Source organism: Tachypleus tridentatus, chromosome 1 (genome assembly GCF_004210375.1).
Source record: "Tachypleus tridentatus isolate NWPU-2018 chromosome 1, ASM421037v1, whole genome shotgun sequence".
NCBI classification, from domain to species: Eukaryota; Metazoa; Arthropoda; class Merostomata; order Xiphosura; family Limulidae; genus Tachypleus; species Tachypleus tridentatus.
The window spans coordinates 72,420,876-72,432,453 of record NC_134825.1 but is presented as its reverse complement, the minus strand read 5'-3'; the positions used below and the strand labels follow the sequence as shown (position 1 = coordinate 72,432,453).

Here is an 11,578-nt window from a genome sequence, read left to right as displayed (position 1 = left end):
CCGTGTTTCGATTTCCACGCTGGGATATTTGTCTTCGGTCTTAGCGGAAGCATATCTCTCATTAATAATCTCTTAAAGATTCTTCTAATTATAATTTCTAATTCAATTTGATTTAAGTAGTAGTTACGTTGCCCATATAGTTTCGTCCGCCCATTTTTGTACTTTCACTTGCTTACTCCCTTAGTCTTCTAATTACCAATGTGAACACGTTTCTGTGTTTTCCTCTATGTTCCCTCTACCTGTTACTTCATTATCGCAATTATTCAGAGATCATACGTGGCCCACAACTCACCAGCTATGTAGTTTATTTTCTTATTGAATGATAAGCCACTGTTGCTTTTCTAAAGTATTATCATGCTCTTCAGATAAACTCTGTCTCCAGTTTGGTGAAGAGGCTTAGAAGATACATTGTTTTCTTCGCTTCTACTAACCAACCAGACAAATGTGTTCTCTCGTATGCTACACATTCTCCTATGTTTGTTTGTTTCTTCAATTTCGCGCAAAGCTACTCGAGGGCTATCTGCTCTAGTGTACCTAATTTAGCAATGCAAGACTAGAAGAAAGGCAGCTAGTCATCACCACCCACCGCCAACTCTTGGGCTACTATTTTACCAATGAATAGTGGGATTGACCGTCACATAATAACGCCCTCACGGCTGAAAGGGCGAGCATGTTTGGTGCGACCGAGATTAGAATTCGCGACCCTCGGATTACGAGTCGAACGCTTTAGCCCACCTGGCCATGCCGGGACGTTTTGCTCCTCTGAAAGAGCAGATTTTACCATTGACCATCCAAACACTATTCACACTTCCATGCTGTCACATTCTTTCTGACTGGTTTGGTCTGTTTTGAATTTCGCGCAAAGCTACACGAGGACTATCTGCGCTATCCATTCATAATTTAGCAGTGTAAGACTAGAAAGAATATAAAAGTCATCGCTACCTCTTGGTATACTCTTTTACCACCGAATAGTGGAATTGACCGGAACATTATAACGCCCTCACGGCTGAAAGGGCGAGCATGTTTGGTGTGACGGGGATTCAAGTCCGCGACTCTGAGATTACGAGTCGAATACCCTAAACACCTGGCCATGCCGGGCCCCTTTCTGACTGAGCTACCCGCTATTATGGTCAATGTTAGCTTCTGCTTCAGTGAGTCCATATGGAAGGTTTTTAATTTCAACGCATTGAATATTGGCAGCAGTATGTGGAGAGCAAGGTCGGGACTTGTCAGCATTGTGAAATACATTGATTGTATATTGCTTGATGTTTTCTAGTGGATATATCTAATCTTCATTTTCTTGTCCTCACTGACCTATGACTTTGTTTGCACTAAATACAAAGCTAAACAAAGGGCTATCTGTGATCGGCCAATCACGTGTTTCGGAATCTCGTTTCTAGCGTTGTAGGTAAGCAGACATTCCGCTGTACAGCTGTGACGCCCCATGATTTTACGTATTTACGTCTCTGCATTAACGATTCACCTGCTCTTAACAATTCGCAATGTGCTTGTTGTGGTTTCGAAATCCACTGCCAAACATGCTCGCTCTCTTACTCGTAGAGGGCTATAATGTGATGGTCAAAGAACAGTCAATCAGTTGACGGTGGGAGGTGTTCACTAGCTACATTCTCTACAGTCTATCGCTTGATAATTAGGAATGGCTAGCTGAGATAACTCTCGAGAAATTTGTTCGAAATTTAAAAAATAGACAAATCTTCTATCTATTTTTCTCAGTTACTGATATAGTGGTTACAGTGTCATTGAGTAGCATTTGGCTGGAAAAGGATTCCTGTCTTCTAGTGATGCTTTTTGAACCTAACCAAATGGTTTGATTGTTCCTATTGCTGTATTCTTAATCCTTTAAAACTTGGCCATTGTTGACTTTGCCTATTGATGCACAGAAATGAGTTACATACTCCATTCTGGTTATTAGTGTTGATCTTATGAGGTTGGTGAAGCTCATATGCTGCACTTTCTGAGCTGCAGTATATCGTAAAAGACTAAGATACCTTAATAATTCTCCCGTTAATTCGATATGTAGACATTGCCAATCAGCAATAACTAGAAATATAACAGATATCGTATTTGGAACCCTTGTGTCTGTAGGTTTAAAGGTCAAATGAGGTGTGTTTGTATCAGATTTAGTAGATAAAATTCAAGAGGTTTCATCTAGTTTAGCGGAAGAAATGTTTACGCCTGTCGTCCACTAGAAGAAGTTTATAGTGGCTTCTTACAGACATTCTACTTTTTTCATTGCTGCGTGAGGTGTTTGTAAAATTACTCATGTTGTCACTACAGGGCCTCCCAGTGTGCTGATAAGATCAATTGTGTATTCATTGAATAAGGTAGGACTTAGTGAAAGAACCCTTGTGGCAAACTGGATCAGATTTCACACATTTGAAATCGCTATTTGCCAAACTTTAACTGATATTATCTAATGTCTAATATCCATTGCATAAGAATGTCTAAGATAACCAGAATCTTTAGTGGATTTTTGTTTGCCAGAATTTGGATATTTACCCGACCGTATCTTCAAGTCAAAATAGCCTTTCAGCACAGAACTAGAACATCTGCTTATACTTCAGGATGTTGTGTGTAGCTGCTTAAACATGTGAGATTGTGTACCTTTTCATACTTCAGGATGTTGTGTGTGGCTGCTTAAACATGTGAGATTGTGTACCTTTTCATACTTCAGGATGTTGTGTGTGGCTGGTTAAACATGTGAGATTGTGTACCTTTTCATACTTCAGGATGTTGTGTGTGGCTAGTTAAACATGTGAGATTGTGTACCTTTTCATACTTCAGGATGTTGTGTGTGGCTGGTTAAACATGTGAGATTGTGTACCTTTTCATACTTCAGGATGTTGTGTGTGGCTGTTTAAACATGTGAGATTGTGAAACACTCTTGGTCCTTCTACCTTGGGAGGCAGACAGTGTCTCTAAGTTATGTCTCGCGTGAGTCCTTTTGCTGTTACATTTTCAATGAACTTTACCTATACCTTTGACATCGGTGTTAGTTTGTATCCATCTATTATCCGGCTATCTTTTAAAAATAATTAAAACTAAACGATCAGAAAAAAATGTTTAGGCCATTGTTCAGACTTAAGCTTCCTGTATTTCTCAATATATAAAAAATATTCTAGAAACAAACTGTTTTAAACAAGTTAATTAAACATGCTGTGCCAAGAACAATGAACAATGAAGTTCATCAAGTGTGCTGAGGAAACATCGCAATACACTGGTGTTGATTTAAGGATCGTGAGTATATATAAGTTCTAGGATTCATTAACATCCAATGTCCAAACTGCTCTATGTAGATTTTGTGCCACCAGTGACAATACATATTTCTTAATAAAATAACATGGTTTGGTTTATTTAGAAATTCACGCAAAAGTCCGTGAGGGTTATTTGCGCTAGCTAGCCCTAATTTAACAGTGAAAGACTAGAGAGAAGAAAACTGGTCATCAACACTCATTGCCAATTTTTAAGCTACTCTTTTACCAATGAATAGTGTGATTGCATAATTGAGAAGGATTTCATCTGGACAAGCAGCACAAGTCATGTGTGTAGTAGCTGCTTCAATAACACATCCTTTCAGCCGTTGTATAATCAAGCAACTCAAGAATGAAACGACTATTCATGTCATTTCGTAATAATACATACCAGTCATGTTATCGGATGCAGTGCTTATAGAGTTACTATGCAACTGCACTGTACAGGGTGGCCCGTAAGTCCCTACCCATCCATATATCTTCTGTATCCAGTGTAACTGTATGCTGTCCGTCATTCTCGCTGCATAATATTATGCGACACCATGTTCTGTGAGACATTTTCCTAAACATGGGCTTACATCGGCCATATTTCTCTGAAAAAAAGAAACAAATTTATAATACGTGCGTAATTGAATATAACATAATAACATATGGATGGGTAGAGACTGACGGGCTACCCTGTAGAAAGGAGCGCTGGCACACCATTGCCCTCATTGCACTAGACTTATTATGGAACACAGGAGGGAGGAGGGAGTGTGCTTCAGACATGACACTACTTCGACTAAGCCTTTTGTAATTGAAATTACCTGATCGACAAAATGCATAATGGTCAAATAGAGTGAACGGGGCATGACAACATGCACTGTAACGGTGTAAGAAGACTCCAAAATCGTTTAACATAACGTACTGAAGATCAACCATACTGTCTTAGTCTAGTTTGCTATGAAGCACCGTTTAGACTTACTTAAAATAACTTATCCGCTTAGTTGGTTTTTTAAAGCATTTCTACTCATGATTTCACTCTTTCACTGCCTTTGACCTTCCTTCTTGTGCATTTCCAACGAAGTTTGGAATTTTATACCACGAAGAAAAAAAATATAATTCCATTTAAACTTTTCCAAATTAATCAGTTTCAAGTCTCAGATACTTAACGAAATATAAAAAATATTTACATGTCCGTTTTATTGCGTATCTTAAAATAAAACTGACACACAACAACAACAAAAAAAGATAAAAATAATTTCTTTTTTTCACCACTATATTCCTAAAGAACTACATTATTTCTTATTATAATCCATTTATAACTTTAACGGTAACGTGTAATATGTCTGTCCAGTATAATAATTTCCTATTTCATTTTTTATTTTTCTTATTAATTTTGCACACGAGTGACCCCTGTTTGCAACAATACAGGCGTGGATCCTTCTTATTTTGTTTCTAAACACCGCTATCAGTTGCTGGCTTGACTATTTGTTTTGGAATTTCGCACAAAGCTACTCGAGGGCTATCTGTGCTAGCCGTCCCTAATTTAGCAGTGTAAGACTAGAGGGAAGGCAGCTAGTCATCACCACCCACCGCCAACTCTTGGGCTACTCTTTTACCAACGAATAGTGGGATTGACCGTCACATTATACGCCCCCACGGCTGGGAGGGCGAGCATGTTTAGCGCGACGCGGGCGCGAACCCGCGACCCTCGGATTACGAGTCGCACGCCTTACGCGCTTCGCCATGCCAGGCCTGCTGGCTTGAAATAGACTGAATAAAATATGATTACAAAACTGCACAGTGACTTTCCGAACACCCTGTAGAATGTCCTTAATTAAATATAAGTTTTGATAATACTATGATATTCCTATACTTACCTTTTTATCTTTTTGCATTTTAAGTGCCAAATTCATTGGGTTTATACGCATGGTAAATGCTCACGTTATGCGACAGAATAGTTATGTTATTAGTCAGTGTTTTCGAGTAGTATTTAAATAGTGTTATTCGTAATTTTGTTTAATGTAAATTATAATTTACTACGAGACATTTCTATAAACTTAAATACAATCACGATGTGTGTTTCCAGAGTGCAATTTGTACGATATCGACAGCTTGTAACGAAATTTTAATAGCGAAATATTGAGGCCACAAAATTACGTTCTGAAGATATATTTCGTGAATTTATGTATATATAAAAAGTGTTTTTAAGTCATTCAGAGTGCTAATTAATTACATTGAGTCTTGACATTATCTGCTAACGCAATTTATTCAATATTTACAACAAATCGATATATTTACAATAATAAAACAATATTTAAAAATAAAATAAGTAAGTCAGCTCTTTAAATGGAGGCTGCTCTCGTGCTTAATTAGCTATTATATTTGTTTGTCTGTTTTTTTGTAAAGCACAAAACTACACAATGGGGTATTTATGGCATGCCAATCCAACATTTAGCTTTTAAGCTCACTGAGCCATTGGGGGGCAGCTATAATTTATATATTGTACAAACAGCACATATATAGATGATATAAGATATCATGTAGTACTAAACAATACGTATAACTCTACTGAATATCGTATAGTGCTAACTATAAAAAAATATTAACTAGAATTTGTATAGCACTAGTAGACATTATTAAACAATACACGCAATGCTAGTACATATAGTATCCTATTAACAATATATACAGTACTAATTACAATTTTATGTAGTTTTACTATACAACATATAGTGCTAACAGTGCATACAGTGCTGGTATACGTTATATGGATGTTTTTTAAAACGTTTACGCTTTATTTCTAGTTACTTTGTGAACAACTAAAACATTATGCTTAAAGTAAGTTATTTATCTGTTTACCTAGCATAATAAGTGTTTCTGGCAGGATATCTCGATCTACGATAAAAAACAAAAACATTTTGTATCCAATTTAAACTTTACAAGGTTTGTTTGTAGTTAGGCACAATGCTATGCAAAGGACTAACTGTGTTCTGTCCACCACATATATCGAAACCCGATTTCTAGCGTTGTAAGTCTGCAGACCTGCCACTGTGTCACTAGAGGGCACATTATAACATATACTATGACATGTTGCTTCTTTAAACACAATAATTTAAGTACAGTCTTTTTATGTGTACAATTAACTTCACCTGAAGATGACGTAAGGAGATCGAAACGTTGTTCTCTGCTTTATTAGTAAAAGAAATAAACAGATTTTTTGAACTTCCAATAAAAATAAAATATGAATGATAACGTACATTAGTTTTTACGCAACATAGAGAATATTAGGGTAAAAATCTCAATATACAAGTAAAAACCTTAAGCACCATAAAAACCTTTATTAAGCCGTCTTCAAAATTTGTTGTTGTTAAATGCTGTAACTAAAATAAGTCGTAAGTTGAAACGTTGGTAAAATAAACAGATTTTCTTGAACTTAAGTTTCATTACTTGTAGAATAATAAGAATAACATTTACTTATTTTTTTGTATTTCCTGCTATCGTTATAACATGATTAGAACGATTACATCAATTCGATTTCGCTGTTTTGTTCTGTGGAAAAAACAAAGTTTTAAGTATGTTTCAAAAGAATAAATAAATAGACAGAAAAAACACATATAAAAAGCAAGAATTTAGCTAAAAAAAAGCTCGAAAAGAAAAACATATTTTGTAATGAGTAAACAATAATAATAGAGTATAAAAACTTAAAAAATCACGTTCTGATTCACATATCAATTGCTCGGTTGGAAAGTTCTTTTGAAAGTACCGTTAACTAATTCAGGCACTATAAAAATAAACTTATCAATCTATAAATATATGATTACAAATGTTTAAAGACAAAATAATGTACAATAACAAATTCATGCACTGAAAGGAAATGTTTTGCTATTATCATTATTAGACCTTTCTCGTTTGCAAAGCAAAGAAATGTTTTTGCAACTGATATCTAATATAGTTAGGGATGACACAGGAATTTTGCAAAAAACAAAACAACAAAACTGAGAGAGTATTTTTAAACTTAACTCAATATCCTTAATATTGTCCTGCTGCGAAATTTTCTAAGTTTTTCTTCACTATCCACCATAAAAAATTCCAATGTTTTCCTAGCATGGGCGTTATTTGGAAACTACAACTCAAAAATGGTTTCCGATTTTTCTGTTGCATGTCGTCAGTCGAGAGTCCTCCACTGGTACAACGGTAAGTCTACGGATTTATAACTCTAAAATTAGGGGTTCGATTCCCCTCGGTAGACTCATCAGATAGCCTGATGTGGCTTTGCTGAAAGAAAAACACACACACACTCGTTACTCGAGTCCCTACTGTTCACTTTTATTCGAGTTTGCTGTCTATACGTGTATTTCCGCGGCTATATCTCAGAACATTTGAGTACTGGACGATTACTACAGTAAATTTTTCTACTTAAACGACGGTACCGATTCTGTGTACTGTAGAGTTTGAAGCTTGAGAAAATAATGTGAACACTATTTCCAACCTTGCTTGTTTATTTTTTTTAGTCTCTATTTGTAGGCTTAAGAATATAATATTTTGAATTTGGTTCAACTTGTTTCTGAACACTTTTCTAACAATCCACGTTTCCTTTTTTTTTTTAAATTAACACTTTTCAGTAACCTTGTGTAACGTATGTTATCCATCATCACCATCAAGAAGCCCAACCAAAGGTAAGGTTTTAAAGTCTATTCAGCATGTACTCAGCTATTTTATCTTATGTTTGCAAAGAATCAAAGAGGTCACATTTATCTGGAAATAACAAAATTTTGTTGTTAAAACATGAAACACAAAGAAAGCAGTTGTAGCGTTGCATTTTGCAGCACTAAAATGAATTTAGAGGGATATCAAAATGAAGGTTGGTGATTCTGTACAAGGACTTGACCTCCTTCCTGGAATATATTGAGACGTTAAAAGTCAGAAATCGTCAATGTTTTAGTGATTTTTTCTACTCCTTTTTTAAATGTGATCTGAAACATCTGATCTGTGATGCCGCTCAGAATACTATTTCTTGAATCTTTCACAATTTCCGTTTGCTCTCTTCTTCCTAATTTTGGTTACCACCAATTACAATTGATTATATTTTATCATCTTACATAGTGGTTGCCAAATATAAATCACTGTTTTTTTGTCTGATTTACTATGAACTCTTGGTGAGAGATCATGACGTCGTCAAGTTCGTCTTTGCTGATCTCAAAGGTTTCTCTTCTATGAGTTAAAGGAGCTATGGTACTGACAACAGACCCGCAAGGAGGAACTTGTCTACGATCGTGCCGAATAACAGGAGGAATAACAGGAATATCAACTGAAACTGGTGCAAAGCTTCTTTGGGTATGTTGTGATTGTTGAGTTAAAGTTAATTGGGAAGCTCCTAAGACATTTGTGTTTTCCTTATCATTAGGATAACTTGGATTAAGAACCTGATTACTGATGTATGAAGATCTTTTATCTAAAGTTACTTGTTTTTTGGGTATGTGGAATTCAACACTGGAATCTATTCCTTTGGTACGTTCATCATTAGAATGTGAAGAATTTGACGTAACTTCGTTAGTGACGGTTAAAAGATGAGTCGTTGAACTGATCAAACCGTGAGGCACTGCTTTAGTGCTTAAATCATTCTCTTCCTCACTTGTTTGATCCAATTCAGTTACTTTACAAAGATTTGCGTCATGTGGCATTGACGTTCCTGCTTGGGTGAAAATTGTTTCATTCACTGTTGCAGAAACATTAATATGTTCCGTATGGCTTATTGAACCAACGTTACTATTTCGTTCCAATGTCACCACATTTTGTGAATCATTTGTGGATGAAATGTTTTGTAACAAGGTATTATCTTTAATATTATTTGAATCAAGTTTGAAGTTATTGTAGATTTTATTTTGATTAGGAATGTTACTCTGACTTTTTGATCGTTGATTAAGATCTGTAGAGATGGCACGCTTTAGCAGAGTAGAAGATTGATTCAAAGTTTCTTCGACGTTTGTTAAGTCTTCAAGAGAAGAGGATTTGACGCTCACTCCTGCACTGTCTTCAGCATTAGAAGAATCATTGTAAATTTCAGAGTTTATAGTAATAAATGACGATTCTGTTTCTGCATGTTGTGTAAAACTGTTTATATTTTCTGTAGATCTTGTTTGGGAGCAATCGTCTTTCAAATACTTGTTGTGATTTTGATAAGATTTCAAGTATTGCAGGTTGCTTGATTCGGCATAAGAATTTTCTGCAATGCATGATCGAATTACATTTCCACTTAAGTTGGTAGGAATTGGCTTGTTTGAAATTAATCTTTGTTTTTTAACAGGAGAATTTCCCGATATATTGTTTTTATCTGAAATGAAATTTGAACATAATACAGAAAGGGTATTTTGAACAGATGAGCCAGAATCGTCAGATTTTGTTTCCTTATTTGCATAAGTTTTAAATGGAGTTTGGGACATTTGAAAACGTTCTCTGGAAAAAGCGACATCTTCTTTCTCCTGAAACAAAGTATTCTTGCTTCTTTGGTACGATCTCGTAGATAATTGCTTTGAGAAATGTTCATTTTTTCTTGTTACGTTTGCCAACATTTTTTCGTTCAGTGAACCTGTTACTACAGACATTGAACGGCTACTAATTTTATTCATCAATTCAGTTTCTCTGCTAGTAAATTGCGAATTTCGTCTGTGTGTCAATAAACCAATTGTATGAGAACGTTTCGGTGCAAGGCCGTGAGAAAACGATGGGTCCTTTCCAATTCTTGTGAGGTCATCAATAGACTGACTGCGATACAAGGGATGGAAGAGTCTTTGACCCTCTTGGTTGAAGCTAGATGACCCTAGACGGCGACCTGCATTAGTTCCAACCATAGGTTCAGCTGCTTCTGACGTTTTCTCTATTTCCAGTTGTACGTCATAAGGGGAAGCATAGCTAAGAATGGTCAAAGCATCCTCGTACACTATGCTGGTGAATGACACTGTCACATTTATAATTCGATCACCTGGGTAGAGAACAAAATCATTAAGTGTGTCAGTCACACGATTTTAAAGGAAATATATACTTATTAGTTACTTGTTTGAAAAAAACCAGCATAATCAAAACTGTAATACAGTGAACGTAAATACAATGCACTAATATGATAATTTTGTTACTGCCCGGCATGTCCAGGTGATTAAGAAACTCGACTCGTAATTTGCGGGTTCGAATCCTATTACACCAAACATGCTAGCCTTTCAGTCATGGAGGCGTTATAATGTGACGGTCATTTCCACTATTCGTTGGTAAAAGAGTAGTCCAATAGTTGGCGGCGGGTGGTGATGACTAGATGCCTTCCCTCTAGTCTTGCACTGCTAAATTAGGGACGGCTAGCGCAGATAGCCCTCGTGTAGCTTTATGCGAAATACAAAATAAACCAAACCTTTATTTTACTAGTTTACTTACTTATGTAAGAGAAAGTATAGGAGTACAGAATGTTTTAGCCCTTAAGTATACAGATCACTCGTACTAAAGTTTTTTACAAAATAAAACACATTCTATGCATTGAAATTTATCTAACAATTAGTTTAATTTAAAAATCCAAAATTGCAGACCATAATATAATAGCACCTCCATAAATGCAAATGTACATTTTTCTCAAGTAATTACTGAACCAAAATGAAGAGTGTCACACCTACAGAGCAAATACGAGAAAAAGTTACAGGGGCACAGTAGTATGACGTGGTAATGAAGTTTTTATTATTTGGATAAAGGATGGTTCTTTGGAGCAGAATTAATGTTATAATGTGTATAGCTTTATACAAATATAATGGATTTTTTTCCGGTGTTACCAAATTTCAGATATCAATTACAGATAAAATGCGTTAAAATAAAATTATTTTTAACGTTATTTGAATGATATTATGAGTTATTCAAAATGGTTTTTTTATTTTGAAAACGCTTCATATCTAATATCTACTATGTGCTTGTTTCTTTGTTTTTGAATTTCGCGCAAAGCTACTCGAGGGCTATCTGCGCTAGCCGTCCCTAATTTAGCAGTGTAAGACTAGAGGGAAGGCAGCTAGTCATCACCACCCACCGCCAACTCTTGGGCTACTCTTTTACCAACGAATAGTGGGATTGACCGTTACATTATAACGCCCCCACGGCTGGGAGGGCGAGCATATTTGGTGCGACCGGGATTCGAACCCGCGACCCTCGGATTACGAGTCAAAAGCCTTAACACACTTGGCCATGCCGGGCCCCTACATTAAGACACAAGGGGCTGGTTGTTCCTAGTCAAACAAAATGAAAGTAAGTAATAAGGTAAGTTATTAGTGAGACAAATTATTGGAAGGCGGGGATAG

The 11,578-nt window shown here is 36.0% G+C and overlaps 1 protein-coding gene across 3 annotated transcripts in view; it reads right to left on the bottom strand.

The window, feature by feature from the left end:
* Nucleotides 1-5,504: 5,504 nt before the first annotated feature.
* Nucleotides 5,505-11,578, bottom strand: part of LOC143252083 (uncharacterized) — a 47,624-nt gene continuing 41,550 nt past the window's right edge. For all 3 annotated transcript variants that reach the window (XM_076503698.1, XM_076503706.1, XM_076503714.1), the window contains one exon: nt 5,505-10,236. In XM_076503698.1, the coding sequence (XP_076359813.1) occupies nt 8,378-10,236 (1,859 nt within the window). In that variant the 3' untranslated portion in view covers nt 5,505-8,377. The remainder of the gene's footprint in view (nt 10,237-11,578) is intronic.